This window comes from Cornus florida, unplaced genomic scaffold (genome assembly GCF_030987335.1).
Source record: "Cornus florida cultivar Cherokee Brave unplaced genomic scaffold, ASM3098733v1 CherokeeBrave_3.0.0_Hap2_Chr06, whole genome shotgun sequence".
NCBI classification, from domain to species: Eukaryota; Viridiplantae; Streptophyta; class Magnoliopsida; order Cornales; family Cornaceae; genus Cornus; species Cornus florida.
In genome coordinates this window covers 83,732,537-83,754,591 of record NW_026775576.1, presented here as the reverse complement: position 1 = coordinate 83,754,591, position 22,055 = coordinate 83,732,537, and the positions used below count along the sequence as shown (strand labels likewise).

Here is a 22,055-nt window from a genome sequence, read left to right as displayed (position 1 = left end):
GGGGGTAAATTGCAACAAAATCATTGTTCAGGGAGTTTTTTTGTAGTTCAGGGGGGTTTCTTGCAAATGACTAATAGTTCAAGGGGGTTTAATGCACTTTACCCAAATAATTATTTGATAGTATGTGATAGTTTAGTTGAATCAAAATTTACATTCAAGACCCCTTTACCAAATTCTTTGATTTAGGTCCTATTTTGTATGCGTTTTGTTTTTGCTGTTTTTATTTTTTCGCTGGTACAGTGTCGATTTTGGCAATAAAAACATGTTTGGTGTGGCCTTGTTTTATTTTACATAGTGCTAAAGCACTTTTGTGACTAGTGGTTCAAAAAAAAAAAAAAAAAAAAGTTTTTTCTTGTTTTGATAATTGTTCATATTTTTGTGTTTCTGAAATTTTCACAGCAAAACATTATTCCCAAACGTGCTTTCGATTTTTTTCAAAACATTCCTATAGCAAAAAAATTATTTCTGTTTTAACCAAAAACAAAACACTTAAAATAATGCGCGTGCTAGACGGGCCCTTAACAGTTGGCTTATGTTGTCAATTTTTGTGTCAAAGTTCAAAAATTAAGGAGAAGGAGAAAAAAAAAATCATATTCACTATATATAAGTATATTATTTGGATTAGATAAGTCCCTTTCTCTCCCCCTCCTTAAACATAAAATAAAATAAAAAATAAAAAATAAAAAATTATATTATTGATTCAATGACCCACTAATTATTCAAATTTAATTTAATTGTACTATCTTAGTATTAAATTAGCATTAATTCAAATTTCTTACTTAAAAGGTTTTCTTTAAGTGTATCTAATACAACAAGAAGGCAATAACTTTTGACATTTAACTTTGACTGTCTTAATACTAAAGCCAAAGGTCATGAATGACATCCGCATCTCTTTGACTCTTTGAAATGCACGTCAAAAGCGAGTACATTTGAGGGCATTAGAGTAACTTCTAGAAACTGGAATAGCCGAAAGACAACAAGAAATTTCGGCGAAATAAAAAACCGAAGAGAAGGAAACCAGGCCGAACAGCCACGTGTGGTTCATGAAGCTTCGGTCGACACGTGTCAATGATATGTATATTTGCTGTCAAAAAAAATCTAGAGAAGGCTATAAATACCTCAAACAAGCCTCAGCCGCTGCTCGATTTTTACTCTCTCATTCCGGTTGAAGAGAGAAGAAAGCACTCTGAAGACGAACAACAAATCTTAAATTGATCGAGAAGAACCCAGAGAGAGTGATAAAAAAAAAAAACCCTAGTTTCGTCGCGGAGAAGCAATCTTTGATCGCAGATTCACAAAACACATCGGATTTATTATTCAGCGCTCTCTTCTCACATGGCGTCCGAATTTATCCAGAGGTGCGTCGATTATAATCTTACTCCTCATTTCCTCTTTACACACAAACACACACAAATAATGGGTTTTTTTTTTTTCATTAGACTTAGATTTATAATAGCATTTATGCGGAAGACTGTTATGTTATTTAAAAAAAAAAAAAAATTGTTTTTGAATTTTGGGTTTTGGATAAATCTTGGGGTTTTCTAGAACTTTAGGGTTTTAGAGATTGATTTCATTATTCCCCCTACGAGTCTTGGAATGTTAATTAGTGTTCAATTTTCTGTGAATAACTTTATTTAATTTTGGAGTTTTGCTGCATATCCTTGTGTAGATTGGGGAGGTTAATTAGGGTTTGGTAGTCTTATTGTTGTTTTAAGATCTACAAGTTCGGTTTTTGGATTTTGAGAGTGTATATACCATACCATTGTCCTAATTTGTTGTCTTGAAAGGTTGTTTTTTGTATACAAAACTAAAAGGATGGGTCTTGGTCAAGTTTCTAACGTAGCTCCTCTGCCCTTGGATTATTCCAGGAAGAAGAAGCCCCGTAGGTCGAAAACTGTAGCTGAGACAATTGCAGAATGGAAGGAGCATGGTTCTTTGGATGATGATAAAGATAAAGGCAAACCAGTTTGCAGAGTCCCTGCCAAGGGATCAAAGAAGGGGTGTATGAAGGGTAAAGGAGGACCCGAGAACTCCCGTTGTAACTATAGAGGTGTTAGGCAGAGGACATGGGGTAAATGGGTAGCGGAAATTCGAGAACCCAAGAGGGGTAATAGGCTCTGGTTGGGTACTTTTCCAACTGCCCTTGAAGCTGCCCTCGCTTATGATGAAGCGGCAAGAACCTTGTATGGTTCTTGTGCTCGCCTCAACCTTCCGAATTGCAGTTCTTCGGTGCTAACAAGTTCGAGTTCAGATTCCACAATGAAACAAGAAGCAATGGAAGAGCCTCTAATCCACAGTAATAGGCTTCTGTCACCATTTGGAGCTGGTCCACCAAAGGATTCATTAAAGCAAGAAGCAGTGGAAGAGCCTCCAATTGATGGTAATCGACTTCTGTCACCGTATAGAGCTGGTCCATCAGAGGGCTCAATGAAGCAACCAGCAACAGAAGAGCCTCTAATTGATAGTAATCCACTTCTGTCAGCCTATGGGGCTGGTCCATCAACGAGTTCGATGAATGAATCAATGGGAGAGCTTACGGATATCAATCAGGACAATGGGTTCACCTTGCATAACTTATCAGTGGATGAAACGTTCGATGTGGAAGAGCTACTTTGGGATGAAATGTTCGATGTGGAAGAGCTACTTGGGGTTTTAACTTCTCCCTATTCTGCTCCAGCATACTTGCATGACTCGGGTAATGATGTTGGTCAATTGGGGGCGTCCAACTATAACAATGTGGGGCATGAAAGGCATTCAGATTCAGTATACCAACTGCAGAATTGGGATGCAAAGTTATTTGAAAATATGCACTGTGAGCAGGAAAATTATGGAGCTGATCATGGTTTCGATTTCTTGAAACCGGGCAGAGAGTAGGATTACAATTTTGGGGACTTCTGAATTTGGAATCAGATTTGGGAGTTTGAAGTCATTGGTGGCATACTGGTGTATGGGCATATGAAAAGAGATGGTAAAGCTGGTGTTAAATGGATACTCTCTTCAACAAGAGGCGATTCGGAGGATTCATGTTCTTTAGTTTAGTTTTACCTCTCAAGCTTGATTCTCAGAGATCTTTGTTATTTGGATGATGTTTTTCTTTCCCAGTTCTTTCGTTCTCAAATATCTCCATATGTTTTTGAATTGGAAAGGTCCATCTTAGCAATGGAGTTGATGTGTGACTAATACTTGATACTTGATGATGGTTCTACCTGTAGGCAATTCTTTCTTGTACATACTAGGGAAGACAATATGAATGGCAGTGTTCGCGTTTATCATTACATAAAAAGTATATTGCATAAATAAATATATCAACATTTATGCTTCTTGTGTTGAGTTTCTGATCTTGCTCTGTGAGCTGTGTGTGACTTGTTCATATTGAATTTCCTCTTCTCCCATATCACCGTGTCTGTCTATCCTGGTGCTTTCCTTCTGAACCAGCCCATGCCCTATGTGGCCATTTGGCAGGTTTTATCACCAGGCAATAAAAGTTCTCAGTGGATTGTGCAAATTTTGCATCTCTGTAAATTGGAAGTTTAAAATTTAAATTAAATTTCTTTTAATTTCAAATTCAAAACGATGATACGATGCTACCATCCATCTTGTAATGGTGAATCGGAAAATAATCATTTGTTTATGTGGGAGCAATGTTTATACCAATATGTCATGTCATCTGTGAGGTGGATTTTTATTTTTCAGCAGTAGTAGAATATTAGTGGAAGACTGTGTGAGTAGTGTGAATTCAGTATGAAAACAAAGGGAAGAAAACAGTCCAGAATGACTAAACCACTCATTAAGGAAGGAATTCAGTAAGAAAATTGCTAAAAATAGGGAATCAAATAGTGGGCCAATGGGGCATTAGCCCAATAGTATAACCTCCTGTATTGTATTTGGGTGGTATCTATTCAATTTATTAAAATGAAATATTAAAGTTTAAAGATGAGGATGTTCATTTCTTTTTGAGGCGGTTAAGAAATTATTTCTCTTAGGGTTTTTTTTTTTTTTTTAATCTTTCTAAGGTTTTATGGTTCTGAAGGTGTCACATCAGTCTATTCACTTTTGTTTTTGTTTTGATGATTGCAAAATAATTTCATGCTTGATTAAAAATGAGTTGATATAACACAAGTTAAATTATGAGATCAAACATTACCACGTATTGGAGAGAGAGAAAAAAAATAGGGAAAATCATCCAGATTCTGATTTTAATTATTTGCCATGACCTAAAAAAAAAAAAAAAAACCTGAAACATAAGAGGTGTGTGTGTGTTTTTTTTAATAAAATACGAATTCCAGTTGGGCTTTACTCTGGAGTGGGCCTTGCCCAAAGTCACATATAAATGAACACTATGAAGAACTCCTCTTAATTGAGAGGAATGACATAATGCCATGTTAATTTTAATCTCTACTCATATAAAATAATTGAATATATTCAATTATCTAATGTTATATCACTACTTAATATATATATATATATATATATTGGCTCATGACCTTTGAACATTATGCATATGTTTACTTTGAATAATTTTTTTAAATATGATCATTTTTAATCTCAACACACATCTCTCCTATTCTAGCCGGCCCATACTCACTCTTTGCACATGTTATTTCCTAACTGTCGTGCCATCAAATATAATTAGTCTAATATATTTTTTGATATAATTTTTAATTTTTCTTTCAATAGTAACATGTACTCCTAACTTATATTGTCTTGATTTTATTATAAACGTAATTTCCAATTTATCCTTCAATAAAAAAATTAAATAAACATAACTTTACTAGAAGATACAGTATTATTTTGCAAGTTAATTATTTCTCTGAATTACTGTTTTAGCCCAAACAATTTCTTTATTAAAAAAAAAAAAAAAAAGGTGTATTGTTACGTGCCTCTACCTGCAGCACGTATATACTTCGTGTATTTGGAAAGAGTTACTAGAATTGACTGTGCCACAAGCCTACCGACCTACCCAAGCAATAAATAAGAAAAATTTACACTACTCAAGACTTCGTTCATGGTGTTCCATGGACCACCGCCAATCAGTTCTCTACCGCTCTCATTTCGCCGGAATCTGACATCAAGTCCGTTCATTTTGCCGGAATTTGAGTCCAAGTTCACTCTATTAATTTCAGGTCCAATTGCTTCACGCCTGTGTTTTTTTGCTTTACATTTTCTTGTATTTTCCTGGATTTTTTTTTTTTTTAATCACTGCACTAGTTTATTCGTTTTCATCACTTTTTCTTTACTTTATCGCAATTTGGTAAACTTTTGTTTTTGCTTTTTACTGAGTATTTTTTTATTTTTCGTTTTCATTTTTTTCTTTAGCCTCTTTGGGGATTTTTGATCAACGTTCATAATTTGGTGCCCAAATACATCTTTAAATATCTAATTTACCTTTCTTAGATTACCATATTTCATCATCTGAATATGTGATGTTAACTTGTGCTATATACGGCTAAGTCTATATATATATATATATATATATATATTGTATTTTGGTGAAGGATGATGGTGTCGGGCCTCTTAGAGCACCACCATAATCCAGCACTGAGCATTTTCGGTCCCACGTATATATGTTTTGATTGTTAGAGAATAAGTGATTTATTAGGCTTGAAGTAGATATCTAGGAAATTTTAGTGGCCTACTAAACTTGTGAGTGATACTTCTAGAAAGAGGATGTGAATGCATGATATATAATGATTTTTATTATTGTAAAATTTGTGTCTGTTTTTTTAGTGGGAAAAAAAGAACTAGGAAAAGAAGTGAGTGCAAACTGTCCGGTTAGGCTTGCACGTTATTATTACGAATTGTAAGGCTAGTGAAGTTTGGGAAAAATTGGAAAATTATACTGACGATAGACTATGTTATTTTGAAAACTTTACATTTCATATGATAAATATAGCTTTCTATTTGTGTCTTGCTGGAAATATCCACCAATACTATATGGATGCACAAGCAGCATTAGATGGTGAGTTTGAGTGAGAAGAAGAAAAGATGTTGATATTGCACTATTTGGTTGTTTCTTAGGGCCATGTGCTTACAAAGGGGCTGTACATTTGATATGATCTTTTATGAAAATTGGGAAAATAAGGGCCTGCTTGATTCAGTTTTCTCAAAACATTGTTCGAGAATTCAAAAAACATAAACTGTTTTAAAGAAACTATAAAAAACACTTCTCTTCAAACATGCATTTTTTAAACTAGTTTTCAGAAACTGTCAACCAAACAGATTTTTATACAGTTTTTTAGCTTTCAGTACTCTTTTCTGAATAACAAACCAAGCAAGTTACAATATTTTCATTCTACAGAACTTAAGAACAGTTACCATTAACCAAAATTGTAGCATCTAGATTCTTGTGAGTTGTGGCGCTTACACTTTTTTGTCTCGGGTTTCAATATTATGTTTAGGATATACTTGCCTCATAAACCAAAGGAAACTTTATTGTTATTAATCTAGTGTGATTCATTGCCTCCTTTAGCTTGACTTTATTCTTTTTCATTATTTTTTGTTGGCATTGATATCCAAACAGACTGATCTGAGCTTTCTTGCTTTCTGAATTTGGAGGACTCATCCAAACCTAAAACCTTGGAATATTTTGCTTGTCATGATTGAAGCTCCGTCAATTCGGAATTTTATAAGGATGAACTTGCCGGAACTTTTTGAATTGCCTTGGTTTAATTGATGTTTAAGAATCTGAGGGGGCATAAGTGAGAACAACACCTTGTTTGATGGTTGAATTGGTCCCAAAAGTATTTAACCTGGTAATATGACTTCGTAATGTCATAATACACTGCCATGGTTATGCATAATAACTTGGAGAAATTTCAGGTTAAAGACGCATCTTTTATATATTTGTTTATACAAGGGTTTAGCCATGTTCTAATTCTGGACTTCTACTCCGCATGCCCAAAAATATGTCGTTCTTTCCCATTGAAACATGATGCGCAAACAACTACGACATTTTTGTTTTTGAAGTCGTCGTAAAGAACTGTAATTGAGTCTATTGCTCTAATCCCTCAAATGACCTTATTTTGTTTAGTCATAAGAAACTTCATTACCCAAGTCATATGAGGATGGTGGACCGCAAGGGGGAGAAGAACAATTTAGAGTCCCGAGTAGCTCTTCCACATCAAGCGTTTCGTCTGCTCTGTAGTTCTGCAAGGTAGCCCGTGTCCGAGTTGAGATTCATATGCTCTTCCACTGCTTTGTTTATTGAACCCTTCAATGGACCAGCCTCATAGAGTGACAACACTGTATTACCATCACTTTGAGGCTGTTCCATTGCTTGTTGCTCCATTGAACCACTTGATGGACCAGCTCTAGAGGGCGACGGAAGTCCATTACCATCGATTTCGAGTCTTTTCCACTAGCTCTTGTAATATTGAGCCCTTTGGTACTAAACCAGCTCCATATTCCATGGCTTGTTTCGCTGGACTCACCGGTGAGCTAGCTTCGTGGAATGCCGAAGGTCCATCGCCATCGGTTCTTGACTCCTCTGCAGTGAACAAATTAGTAGAATTGGAGCTTGAACCTTTCGGCATGGAAGAAGATCTCTTCGATGACCCGCTTGAACTGTTATCTGGATAGTTGAGGCGGGCACAAGCACCGTACATATTTCTTGCTGCTTCATCATATGTAAGAGCAGTTTCCAGAGCAGTTTGAAAGGTGCCCAACCAAATCCTCTTACCCCTCTTGGGTTCTCGAATTTCGGCCACCCACTTTCCCCATATCCTTTGCCTAACGCCTCTGTAATTGCAGTGCAAGTTGTCGGGCCCTTCTTTACCCTCCAAACAACCCCTTTTTGATCCCCTGCCCAGAACTCTGCATACCAGCTTGCCTTTATCATCCAAAGAAGCCGAATTGCCATTGTATTCTTTCTACTCCGCAAGAGTCTCGGCTAAAGTTTTAGACCTCCGTGGCTTCTTGTTCTTAGAATAAACCAAGAAGCAGCTTCATATTCCGTGGCTTGTTTCATTGGACTCACTGGTGAGCTAGCTTCATCGAAGGCAGAAGGTCTGTCACCATCAGTTTTTGAAGTGCAGAAATTAGTGGAATTAGAACTCGAACCTGTTAGCACGGAAGAAGATTTCTTTGATGAGTCGCTCAAAGAACTGTAATTTGGATGGTTGAGGCTGGCACAAGGATCATGCATGGTTCTTGCAGCTTCATCATAAGCAAGAGCAGTTGGAAAGGTACCCAACCTCATCCTGTTACCCCTCTTTGGTTCTCGAATTTCAGCAACCTATTTTCCCCATATCCTCTGCCTAACACCTCTGTAATTACAATGCAAGTTCTCGGGTCCTCCATTACCCTTCATACAACCCCTTTTCGAGCCCTTAATTTACTTTACAGCAACATATATATGCACTGAAAATTTTCTGTTCTAAACTTTCATGCAATCCTATCAATACTTTGACAGGTCAAAGTAGACTTATTTTATTTGCTATGGAAGACAAAAGAAATGGGTTCAATTTCGTGAAAATAAATGGCCCTTTAATCTACTGTTCGGTAATATATATACAATATAGTTTTCCATTTTACAATTCTAACTTGGCTCTTGATGGCCATCAATCAGCTTTTGAGACATTTCACTATGGTTCATTGCAAGTTGTGGAGCGCTTAATAGTTAAGAATGGGGCTATAGCCATGCATTTGGTAGATAATGAAGTTGAGAATGGGGAGAATATTCCCATCTCAAAACTCAGAATAAGGTCAAGGAAAGCAAGTATGATTGCACCTGCTTTTTGAGAACTTGGCATTATATTTGTGCGCTTTCGACCCCTCAGAATGCAGAAAATTCAGGGGAAGAGTAAAACTTGGAGCCCGTAAGTAACTATTTATTTTAATTGGAGCTGTATTACTGGTGCTTTGAAAATGCTATTGTTTGACCTATGTATGCAATTCGCATTATACTTTCTCTCTCCTTTTGGGATAGGTATTAGGTTGCTTCACAGTGCAGTGATGGTTGAACTACTTGTATTCCTATGCAGTAGATATTTCAGACTACCACACATTTCCACAGAATTTATAATTTCTGATGGTTGAAGCAATATGTTGCACAATACATGCAGCCCCCTTCTTTTTCCTCATAAAATTTCCAAATAAAAGCCACATTTTTCTTTTTTTCTAGAAACTGCTAGGTCATTAGTCTGCAATTGACATGATATTGAGTGTGTGTGTCTGTGTCTTTGTTGCGTGGGTAATATCTTTCCCCATAATATCTTCATCTTTTTTATGAACTTTTAATTTGACAGTTTTTTTTCTATTTTTAAGGCAAGAAAGCTTTCACTAGAACAGAACAAAGAGAATTACAATCACTCGTCGCCATCTCTTCAATGAAAGCAGGAAAAACATCTGAATAACAAATCATGGCTCTTTGTTGAAATGTATACTGAGCAAGATCATGAGCCATGCTATTTGTTCGTCTCTTAAACCATGCCATTCCGCCCTTGCTATTCAATCGAATAATATCATGAATGTCTTTATAAATTGAATCAAATACTTACAACAACATTCGTTGGCTGAATTAAACTGCAGTCCCCTCGTCCCTCGATCACCACCCCTGTTAAGTCCCATGCTTCTGCCACTTCAAGTCCAATGTAGCAGACATAGCTTCAGCTATCAAGGCTGATGCTAATGTTGGGAAGAAGTGAATGACCACGTTTAAAACCTTTCCAGTTGAGTCATTGAGAACCATAGCAGTTTCAGCTTCCTTTGAATGAGATCTATACGTAGCATTGAAATTCAACTTAAACTGCCCATTCATACATAGCAGCAATCCATCTCACTTGTTGTGCTTGTAAAACAGTAGGTACCCATAAGGTTGTGTTTACGCTGCTCTTGTGTCCTACATCACATCCTCTTTTGGCACAATAGGTGCTGGAGTAGAAGGGCAAGATGATACTAGTACCTGTTTTTCAGGAAAACTAAAAAAAAAATCATTTAGGTGCTGCTAATAGCATTCTACTTCTTTATCACATAGGATGATTTCCATGAGTGAGGAAACATAAATTTTGAAAGAAAAAAAAAATTAAATATTGAAATACTACCACCACCTTACTCATGTCAGAATAGCAAAAAAAAATCTCCTTATTTCATTTTTTTTTTTTTTTTTTTGAACTATAGTGTTACACAACCGATGCCTCTATTCTCCTTTAGACATTTTTTTATTTATTGGAGAAACTGTTCAATAATATCATAGGTCATTTGGTAGTACAGTTGAATAAAAATTTATATTCAAGGTGTGTTTTCTTCTGACTTCTGTAACTTAAAGAGTTGGCTTGTGTAGCAAACTCTTAGGTCAGGATTTTGAGAATTGTTAGAAAAAGGGAAAAAAAAAAATTTCATATTCAATATTGTTTCTGTTTTACAATTCTGACTTCGTTCTTGATGGCCACCAAACAGCTTTGGAGACATTTCATTATGGTTCATGGCAAGCTGTGGAGCGCTTAAGAGTTAAGAATGAGGCTATAGCCATGCATTTGGTATACAATGAAGTTGAGATTGTGGAGAATATTTCCATCTCAAACCTCAGAATAAGGTCAATGAAATCAAGTATGATTGCACCTGTTTTTTGAGAACTCGGCATGATATTTGTGCTCTTTCGATTTCTTGGCATGCAGAAAATTCAGGGGAAGAGTAAAACTTGGAGCCTGTAAGTACCTATTTATTTTAATTGGAGCTGTATTACTGGTGCTTTGAAAATTCTATCGTTTGACCTACATATGCACTTCACATTAATTTTTCTTTCCCCTTTTGGGATTAGGTTATAAGCTGCTTCACATTGTACTGATGGTTGAACTACTTGTATTACTATGCAGTAGATCTTTCAGATTACGACACATTTCCACAGAACATATTATTTCTGATGGTTGAAGCAAAATGTTGCACAATACATGCAGCCCTTTCTTTTTTCTTTTTTCTAGAAGCTGCTAGGTCATTAGTCTGCAACTGACATGATATCTTGTGTGTGTGTGTGTGTTGCGCGGGTAATTTCTTTCCCGGTAATACCTTCATCTTCTTTATGAACTTTTAATCTGACAGTATCTTTTATTTTTTAAAAGCTTCATTAGAAAAGATCAAAGATAATTACAATCTCTCGTACGTTGCCATCTCTTCAATGAAAGCAGGAAAAACATATGAATAACAAATCGTGGCTCTTTGTTGAATTGCATATGGAGCAAGATCACGCGCCATACTATTTGCTTGTCTCTTGAGCCATTCCATTCTCCCATTGCTATGCGATCGCATAATATCATGAATGTCTTTATAAATTGAAGCAATATTTACAACAACATTCGTTGGCCGAATTAAACTGCAGTCCCTTCCATAACCACCCTGTAAAATCCTTGCTTATGCCATTTCCAAGGCCAATCTAGCAGACTTAGCCTCGGCTATTATGGCTAATGCTATCCTTAGGAAGAAGTGAATGGCCCCTTTTAAAACCTTTTCGGTTGATTTACTGAGAATCATACCAGTTGCAGCTTCCTTTGAATGAGCTCTATTTGTAGCATCGAAATTCAACTTAACTGTCCAGAGCAATCCATCTCAATTGTTGTGCTTGTGAAACAGTAGTATCCATAAAGTCGTGTACTCGAGGCTTCCTTAAAACTCATGTCACTGATTAGTCGCTGACTGTACTAAAAATATTTATATAATAATAATAATAATAATAAATTCTGACAGTTTCTTGTTCTAAGTTCGTTGCGGTTAGTTCGACACAAGGACCGTTTTGTGTTAAAATCCTCTTGGCAAAATACATATTCTGGTGAGTAAAAGGTCAAGATGATACTTGTACTTGTTTTTCAGGAAAACTAAAAAAAAACTTCTTTTAGATGCTTCTTTATCACATAGGATGATTTCTAATGAGACAGGAAACATAGATATTGAAATGCTAAAAGTTAAAATCACCAAACTCGTGTCGTACAGTCTAAAAATTCTCCCACACCAAACCATCAAAATACTTTTATTATTGTTTTTTTTAAATTAAACAATCTTGAATCTTTTTTTCTTTTCTTTTTTTTGAAATATATTATAAGATAGTGTTACAAAACTATGCTTCTATTGTCCTCTGCACCTTTTTTTTTTCAATGGAGAAATTGTTAAATAGTAGTATAGTTCAATCAAAATTTATATTCAAGGTGAGTTATCTTCTGACTTTTGTAACTTAAAAGAGTTGGCTGGTTGGAATTTTTTTTAATCATATTCAAATTTATTTGTATTCTCATATTAAATTTAAAATTATGAAGTTGGATTGAATGTATTCAAGGGTATAGTTAGAAAAATACATTGAGAAAATATGTGATAATAACTGTACACTTATAATTTACTTTTTTTATTTAAATAACGCTCGGGTATAATATAGTATATATTTAAAAAGTATATTATTAAAAATTCAATCACACATATATTACTTTTGTTTTTTATTTCTTATATATTTTTATTTCAAAACTATAGAAGATTAGAAATAATAAGGAAGTATGGTCATATGGAGTATTGTGAAGAAATAGAAGGATTTTAGAACATTGAAGAGGATGTAAAAATTGATTAGATTAAGAGAAGATTTCAGATTTTGAAGAAATAGAAGGATTTTAGAACTTTGAAGAGGATGTAAAAATTGATTAGATTAAGAGAAGATTTCAGAAGCGTAGTGATTTTGTAGGTGTAGTGTTCTAGTAACTAAATCTTAGTATGTTAATCACATATCTAAGATGCATATGGGTTTATTATATATAACTTCAAAAGTGTGGGTGAAAAGTTTGAGTGACTGTATATTATAATTTTTTCAATCCCATCCTCTAAACGCCCTATTGTATAATGTTGAAATCTCAAATTAGAACTATTTTTGAGATAAATAGTTTATTAAAAAATGCATACATGACAAGTTGTATAAAATCGTGAAATGTTTTCAAATACGTATACGGAGTGCATAGTAATCTCCTCCAAACCGAATAAGATAAAAAAAAAAAAATAGTAAAAGTGAGGTGGGTCGAATATTGGGTTTTGCTTAAATATTGATTTTCTGGTAACTTAATTTTTTTTTATAGCATTAGAGTCTCTTGATGGGAAGACAATTTTGTTCTTGAATATTGGGTTGTAGAATATTAGATTTTGTTTAAATATTTTTTATTATTAATATAATATAGGGTTTTAGAGTTTTATTTCTTTTTCCCTTTCCCCTGTGAGAATTGGTTATTTGATTGATAAACTGTTTTAGATGTCAAAATTGTTTATTAGTCCATTGACAGCTAAGGATTTAAACATTTTTATTGAACTCTGGCGAAGTTGGGTTGATATTTTGATTGTTTTTAATTATACTCATCAGTCTTATTGAGAAATTGCTAAATATGGAAAGTCAGTTTTGGTTTCAGTTTCTTGGGTACCAACAAAGAAATGAAATCTTTTTAGGATATTATTGGGTATCAAGAAAATAAGGAACATATTTGGTGTGGTTTTGGTTGGTTGGGAGTTTTCAATATTAAGTTAAAAGAAAAGGAACTGATGTCAGCTTTGTTGTTTTTCTTATCTTTTCATTTCTTCTGCCTAATTTCTTTGCAACCAAGCACTCTTTTCTGGTACTAGTGTTTTCAATTTTCTATTGTTTTGAAGGTTATTGAGGTATTGTTTGTGTTGTATATAAAACTAAAAGGATGTGTTTTCTTGTTCAAGTTTCTAACTTAGCTTCTCTACCCTTGGATTATTTCGGAACAAGAAGCCATCGGAACAAGAAGCCAAGGAGGTCTAAAACTTTAGCCGAGACTCTTGCGGAGTGGAAAGAGTACAATGGCAATTCAGCTTCTTTGGATGATAAAGGCAAGCCGGTATGCAGAGTTCCGGGCAAGGGATCGAAAAGGGGTTGTATGAAGGGTAAAGGCGGACCCGACAACTTGCACTGCAATTATAGAGGCGTAAGGCAAAGGGTATGGGGAAAATGGATGGCCGAAATTCGAGGACCGAAGAGGGGTAAGAGGAGGATGTGGTTGGGCACCTTTCAAACTGATTTGGAAGCTGCTCTTGCGTATGATGAAGCAGCAAGAACCATTTATGGTGCTTGTGCCCGCCTCAACTATCTAGAGAACTGTTCGAACGAGTCATCGAATAGATCTTCTTCGATGCCAACAGCTTCAAGCTCCATCTCCACTAATTTGCTTACTGCAGAAGAGTCAAGAACCGATGGTGATGGAGCTTCGGCATTCCACGAAGCTAGCTCACTGGTGATGGAGCAACAAGCAATGGAACAGCCTCTAAGTGACGGTAGTATTGTCACTCTGTGGGGATGGTCCATCGAAGGGTTCCATAAATGAAGCAGTGGAAGAGCATGTGAATCTCAATTCGGACACAGGGGCTGCCTTGCAGAACTACAGAGCAGACGAAACGTTCAATGTGGAAAAGCTACTTGGGACTCTAAATTGTTCTTCTCCCCTTGCGGTCCACCTGCCTCGAATGACTTGGGTAATTATGTTGCTCATTTGGGGACCTCCAGCTACAACAATAAGTGGCATGACATGCCTTCAGTGCTGAATCAGGAAAATTGTGGAGCTGATTATGGTTTGGATTTCTTGAAACCGGACAGACAGGAGGATTACAATCTTGGAGCTGGCGAGGAAGAGCCTGCGAATTCGGAATCAGATTTGTGATTTTGAGGTGATCGGCGGTGTATGAATAGAGATAGTGAAGCCTGGTGGTGTTGAATGGATACTTCAGTGGATTTTGTTAGTTTTAGTTCTTAGAATGGTGTGTGTTAGTTCATGGTCCATATATGTTTTAAAATTGTGGAGCTGATTATGGTTTGGATTTCTTTGTTCTTTTCTTGTACATATCAGAGAAGTCACATGGATAAATATAAAGATATTGACGCTATATATATATATATATATATATATATATATAGTTCACTCTTGTTCAGTTGTGATCTTGCTTTGTGAGCTAGCTGAATGTAATTTATTCATTTTGCATCTTTGTAACCTATATATTCTGTTCTCTTGGAATTACAAGGAATTCATTACCTGTTATAAATCATGTTTCATCTTATCTTGGGATTTGGATTATGTTTTTACCGATATGTAGTATTGATCAGTAAAAAAAGTAATAAAAATTATTTGAATTCGGGTTTAAATTGTCGTAAACACAAAAGATGTAAATGTGTTATTTTCCATGACTAAAAAAATAATAATAATAAAATAAAATGCGTTTATTATTATTATTATTACAAGTTATTTTGGATGGTACTTTTGGGCCGGAAACTAATTTCAATTGAGCTTATTTTTTGGGAAGATAATTTCAATTGAGCTTTACTTTATCATAACCGAAAATAAAATTTATATTGTTTCCAGGCATAAAAGGGTTGGATTACATGTTTCTTTAAGTTTTGGTTTGGACATCTTTCACATATGCTGGGCTTTGTTTGTTTTGTAATGGGCTTTTGGCCCATCTTGATCACTGGGGAATGCCCCATGTACAGTTTTTTCACTTATTTACCCGGAAAAAAAATAAACAAAAACAAAATAGAGAGGGTTGATTGATATTTGTACTTTCGTTTGAATAATGATTTAGAGTTTAAACAATTCTAATTTATGTAAGTGAAGACTCATTTTAAATATTAATTGAATTTATTCAAACGTGATTATAGGGCAACAAAATAACTTGTTTTTACTTTTTCTGTATAAACCCTCTTGTGGGCTTACCTCTGCTCCAGTGGACTTCGTTAATGGACTGGATTGGGCCTTGCCCAAAGTCACATAGAAAGGAACACAGTTTCATGACCACGTCACAAAATCTTTAATCACTACTTAATTTCATCTTATCAACTGAATCATATAAAGACCTTTTAATTGATTGAATGATGATTTGAATCTCATCCTATAATTCAGATATATTATTCATTAACAATTGGAATTTGATAAGAAATTAATTGAAGCTATAAATATTTTTACAGATGAGATATTCCCATATTTTACGGGGAGACTAATTCACTTCAAGACACACGCAATACTTTACAAACTACATACACCGAGCAAGTCCTCATGACAACATGTTCGAGTTCTTATCTGTTAGGCTAACCCCACATAGGATAATTAATTGAACATCTCATTTATCCTTATCTACCGATAATTTTATGCCATATTCTTTATTAAAAAAATAAGTAAAAAAAAAAAAAAACACAAAGTGTTATGAAATGGGGATGGTGATCCTTGACATTCTACTCTTGTAGTTTTGTACACTTGAAATTCATTTTACTTATTAAATTAAAATGATAATTTTACCCTTACAAGGTGGAGTGTATAGAAGAGTAGTGAATGTTCAGTGTAAGAGTGTTCTAAATACTAATGGAGAAAGTAGTTCCACTTTTAATTAAAAAAAAGGCACCGGTGATGTTTAAGTGTAAAAATAGTATCTATATATTTTCATTAAAATAGTGATCCATTTTTTTACCCATTTACGCCCCCACTTATTTTCTTAATAAAATGATTGCCTTTCAGAAGCAAACAATCTACAATTTTTTTTTTTATGGTTTAATTCAGTTACACCCTCAGTAATTTGTCCAATTTTTAAGGAGATACTCTCACATTTGTAAAAATTCAGTCAAACTACCTACTTTTTCTGACACGTATCACTCTCCTCTCCTTAATCAAGGGTCAATGCTAGGCAGAGATAATTTTTACCAATATCAGCAAAAAATTAAATTTTAATACCCAAATTGCCCCTCAACTCGTCCGGTTCGTTTGGCATAAGTTTTGCTTCTGCTTAAAAAAAATAAAAAATAAATAAAAAAGTGGAATTTATAAAAAGTCCTTCTTGCTTCTGCTTTCACACAGAAGAAAAAGAGAAGTGGAAGCTAATAAGTCAGTCTTTCCTAACTTAACCCCATCTCTTTCCTTTCCAGTGATTCTCTCTTTCCTCTTATTCACATAATTCTTAATGCAAATGGCTTACAAGAAAGGGGAAAAAAATGAAAAAGAATCAACAAGGATTCGTTCAAGTGTGGTCGTTCAAAAGGGAGGAACCTGTAATTTCTTCTGATGAAGAAGAAGATTTTGTTTGTTTAAACGCTAAACACTAAGATCAGAGTATCCAAAAGCTACAATGAATAAGATTTTGCAAACTTACTAAAATAAAAATATCAAAAAGGAGAAAATTAATTCATATTAAGGCTGATAAGATTAAGGCGTTTAATTTTAGATTCAAATAGAGATAGAAAATTAGGATTTATATGTGCAAGGCAAATACAAAATGAGAGAGAGAGAGAGAAAGCCATAATCAAAGATAGAGAAAGAATCTACGGATAAACCAGCAAGAAAAAGAACTTTTAATGCTCACACAGGACTACAGAATTACCTTTCGCCATTATTAACTACCGGATTCTCTCCCTACCCCTCCCATCGAAAACCCAGAAATTATGTAACTCTCTCTTGGGTTCTGGCTCCGCCGACGACCAATCGATGAGATTGGACTCTATCGACAGTGACGGCCAAACGATGAGATTAGGCTCCAGCCACTAGCAGCAGCGATGGCATGGCGGTGATGCGATTCCGACGTTGACGAGGCGACGAGGTCTGGCGACTAGCCGTGGCGATGGCACGATTCCGACGTCGACGAAGGGCAATGATATGCATTTGGTGTAACTTATCTATTCGAATTGATTTGGCAACGACTGATTTAAATACATTTGGAGGTCCAAACCTTGCTGTGCCGATCTTTCCCTCCAGATGCCCGAGAAACCCTAACAATCCGCGATGTCGGCCACCCATAGAGCCGGCCAAGGCCAACACTTCTGCCGCCAATTGCTCCCCTCATCCGTTTGACCTCTCCATCTTCTTCATCATCTGCGTATAGCTCATCCCCCTTTTGTCGACTCATCTTGTTACAACCCTGCATTTGAATCTCGTCCACCTCGATACCACTTTTACGCCTTTCTCAACAAAACAAAACCAAGAAAAAGACCCAGTTTTTATAGAGAGAATGTGATTGGCTTGAAAGATGGTATATTATTTATTGGCTATTTGGTTCAACAAATAAAGTTAACCTTGGTGGGAGTTATAAAATACATTGTTTGGTCAAGTGTACATAGGGAAAACAAGGTAAATTAGTTATTGCATTCATTATTTGTTTTTGTCAGCCAATAATGTCTGATAGGGGCTTGATTGAATTTTTGCAGATGTGGAAGGATCTCCATGAAGATCAGACAAATCACAATGGGTGTAACTGAATTAAACTTTTTTTTAAGTAGAATTTGTTTTAATAATTTATTTATTTCAGTCACCCACAAAACATGATTTTCAAACCTCTAAGTAGCATTTGAGACAGGGTTACTTTAAGTGATATTTTTACTATTATATTTAGCATTAATTGTAAAAAAAAAAAAAAAAAACTACTCGAGGCGTTAGTTAAGGTGTTGTTTGATAAAACTGAATATTAAGTATTGAAAATTTTAAAAATTGAATTCTAAGTACTGAAATTTTTAAGTAATAATTAAAAAATAAATATTTTTTGAAATATTTTTTTAATTTTTAGCTGTCAACATTCAGTGATAATTGACGTCTCTGTCATTTAAAATTTTATCCCATTTTAAGTGATTCTTACCCTTTTTACTAAATTCGTTCGGAATTAAACGCTGAATTTAATTATCAACCCACTCCATGGACCTGATTTGAGAGATGGAGTGAAACGTGGGTCACTAATTTGAACATCAAATTTGACCTTAGTTGGGGTAAAGTGGGAAATTTATTTTTTTGGGTGACACTTTTGTTGGTTTTGATATATTTTCAAATTAATTGGTAAAAATTAAAGGGGTGCCTATTATAGGCATTTTTTTTTATGAAAGTACCCTAAACAACTCTTGTTAATAAATAACTTTATAAAAAAGGCATGACTTTACTAGAAAAGGTTTATTACACCTTTCTATAAAAATTTGGAATATCACATTTTAAGATATATCCCGAAGTGTCGCTCAAAGTCTGCTTTATTAGAATCACTCTTTTAGTGCAAATATTTCTCAAAAACTTTTTTCATTTCTTTTTCTTAATATCAAATTTCTATTTATTAGGTATTCCTTGAGTATCATTCAACATTAAGCTGGTGGGTTTTAAAAGTATGGAGGAGCCCTCCAAATTGCTGGGTGAGTTTATTATTCAAAATATTCTTTCAAATCAAGAGTTGAGAGAAGATTATATTTAAGCATTTAAGCGGTGGGTTATAAAAAATAAAAAAAAATAGTGATTGAGTTTTTCTTACCATTAATCATATTCTTATGGAGTATTTACTAATATAAAAAAATACTAGTAGTTCCCCATTTTCTCGGGAATGAACTGAACACGAGCATTGAGTAGCGGTATATTTTTTAGTTTTAACCGATTAAGAACAGTAATGAGTAGGATTAGGAACAAACTTTGTAAAGAAAAACGAGGCTTTAGATATTAATCATATTATTGCTTTTCTAACTGTACACGCACAAACATGTACATAAATATGGTTGGAAAAGATTACTACCCGAATTGACTAGGCCAACCCGGAAGTTACATCCTACCTATGGATCTATAAATCAGAAAATAAAACAAACACTAATGCTTCGTTTGGTTGAAGGAATAAAAAAATTAATGGAAGAGATAAGAGGAGGTATGGATGAGATATCTCTAGAGAAGAGAGGGTGTCTTTCCCATTTTATATTTGGTTGAATGGAATGGATAGTAAAAGATATTTTTTTCTTGTTGGGTGGGAAGGAAGGAAATGAGAGTTCTTATATTATTTTTACCAATATACCCTTTTATATGAAATTATAAAAAGTAGATATTTATTTCAAAATTTTTGAAAAGGTTAAAATTGTAAATTATTAATACATAGATAGTTATGCCTTCTTTTTCTCCTCTCTTCCCCCAAAAGTGGGCGGATAGAAAAACATAAAGGAAGGAGGGATGAAGCATCCTTCCTTATTTCCTCCCTTTTTTCTCTTCCCTCCAACCAAACATAGCATAAGTGTTGAAAGCGAATGTGGGAGGATTTCCTTGACTAAATTTTTGCAAATGTGGGAGGATCTCTTTGAAGATTGGACAAATCACAGGGGTGTAACTGAATTAAACCTTTTTTTTTTTTTTTTTGTAGTATTTGTTTTAATAATTTATTTATTTCAGTCACCCACAAACACATGATTTTGAAACCTCTAAGTAGTATTTGAGACAGGGATATTTTAAGTGATATTTTTACTATTATATTTAGCATTAATTGTAAAAAAAAAAAACCCCTACTCAACTTCCCCGCATTTTAAATCCGTCCCTTTTAAGTATTGAAAGCGTGCAGGGACGGCGTTAGTTAAGGTGTTGTTTGATAAAACTGAAGATTAAGTATTGAAAATTTTAAAAGTTGAATTTTAAGTACTAAAGTTTATAAGCAATAATTAAAAAATAAATGTTTTTTGAAATATTTTTTAATTTTCAACTATCAACATTCAATGATAATTGATATCTTTGTTACTTAAAATTTTATCCCATTTTAAGTGACTCCTATCCTTTTGAGTGGTATTCAAATTGTATTATTAAACACACTTAATTGCAGCGTTAAATTCTGAACGAATTAAGCGCTAAATTTAATTATTAAACTAACACCATAGACCTAATTTGAGAGATGGAGTGAAATGTGGGTCACTAATTTGAACATCAAATTTATTAGGTATTCCTTGGGTATCATTCATTAAGCTGGTGGGTTTTAAAAGTATGGAGGAGCCCTCCAAATTGCTGGGTGAGTTTATTATTCAAAATATTCATTCAATTCAATAGTTCAGAGAAGATTATATTTAAGCATTTAAGCAGTGGGTTTTAAATAAAAAAAAAAATAGTGATTGAGTTTTTCTTACCATTAATCATACTCTTATGGAGTATTTATTAATATAAAAAAATAGTTCCCCATTTCTTCGGACTCTACTAATATTATTTTTTAGACAAAAATACATTTTTAAATTATCTAATTTTTCTTCTTCTCTCCTATTTTAATCGAGTATGTGTGGTTAGTTACGTGATAGGATAATTCATTCACAAGAGATAGATGGATTCGGAAAAAAATAAAAGGAAGAAGAAAAAAAAAAAGAGCTAGAAAAATATCCAAAAAGAATTAAAAGAAAGGTAAAAAAAAAAAATCGAATATATATTTCTTCCTTTTTGTTTTTTCCTATATATATATGTTTTTTTTTTTTTTTTTTTTTTTAATTTTTACAATTATCCTTGTATAAATTGATTTTTAAAAAAAAGGAAATAAAAGAAAAGGAAATAATTCCTTCACCAAAAAAGAAATATATGCGTGTATAAAACTAATTTTGTATATATATATTTTAAATCTCAGAATCTATCTTGTTCTTTTTCGGATTTTTTTTTTTTTTTTTTTCAAATTCTATTTATTGTGATCACATTAGTTATTATTATTATTATTATACACATATGTACACATCTTTATATAAATCGATTAAAAGAGGAGATAAGAAAAAAGACATAATTTAAAAGAATATTTTTGTCTAAAAAGTAATATTAATAGAATTCATAAAAATAAAAACTTAAAGTAATTAATGTATTCAAAACGAATCAATTCTAATTGACAATTGTGAATAGGCAGTCACTTTCGCGATTGTAATTAACATTCCTATTTTCGTTTTAACCAAGTAAGAACAGTAATGAGTAGGATTAGGAACAAACTTTGTAAAGAAAAACGAGCTTTAGATATTATTAATCATATTATTGCTTTTCTAACTGTACACGCACAAACATGTACATAAATATGGTTGGAAAAGATTACTACCCGAATTGACTAGCCCAACCCAGAAGTTACATCCTACCTACCGATCTATAAATCAGGAAATAAAACAAGCACTAAGAATCATGACGCACTGTTCTATGGGACCCACCGCAATCTACTGCATCATCATCACTTAGATCACGTTGTCAAACTGCACACAGCTCCTCTACCGTCCATCATCATCAACTCCCCTTCCACCAGCCGTCCGATTCACTCTCAGAAAAAATTACTCTTGTAACATCTACTTATTTACTTTTTAACTGTCTTTTATTGCGCGAGTCCCGATGACCTCT

At 34.1% G+C, this 22,055-nt stretch overlaps 2 protein-coding genes across 6 annotated transcripts; both read left to right on the top strand.

Annotated features, from left to right (window-relative positions):
* The first annotated feature begins 1,135 nt into the window (after positions 1 to 1,135).
* Positions 1,136 to 3,416, top strand: LOC132312443 (dehydration-responsive element-binding protein 2C-like). Its single transcript, XM_059810818.1, has 2 exons — positions 1,136 to 1,358; positions 1,869 to 3,416. Exons 1-2 carry the CDS (start codon positions 1,336 to 1,338, stop codon positions 2,872 to 2,874), a joined length of 1,029 nt encoding a protein of 342 aa, XP_059666801.1. The 5' UTR covers positions 1,136 to 1,335; the 3' UTR covers positions 2,875 to 3,416.
* Positions 3,417 to 4,688: 1,272 nt separating this feature from the next.
* Positions 4,689 to 15,006, top strand: LOC132312441 (putative dehydration-responsive element-binding protein 2H). 5 transcript variants are annotated; one of them, XM_059810816.1, is made up of 4 exons: positions 4,689 to 5,123; positions 8,567 to 8,816; positions 10,396 to 10,645; positions 13,703 to 15,006. In XM_059810816.1, the coding sequence occupies exons 3-4, from the start codon at positions 10,578 to 10,580 to the stop codon at positions 14,292 to 14,294; spliced, it is 660 nt and encodes a 219-aa protein (XP_059666799.1). In that variant the 5' UTR covers positions 4,689 to 5,123; positions 8,567 to 8,816; positions 10,396 to 10,577; the 3' UTR covers positions 14,295 to 15,006. The 5 variants fall into 5 exon arrangements, 4 of the variants coding, with proteins under 4 accessions (XP_059666799.1, XP_059666797.1, XP_059666800.1 ...); XM_059810815.1 differs by lacking the exon at positions 4,689 to 5,123 and adding an exon at positions 7,896 to 8,183; XM_059810814.1 differs by lacking the exon at positions 8,567 to 8,816.
* Positions 15,007 to 22,055: the final 7,049 nt, after the last annotated feature.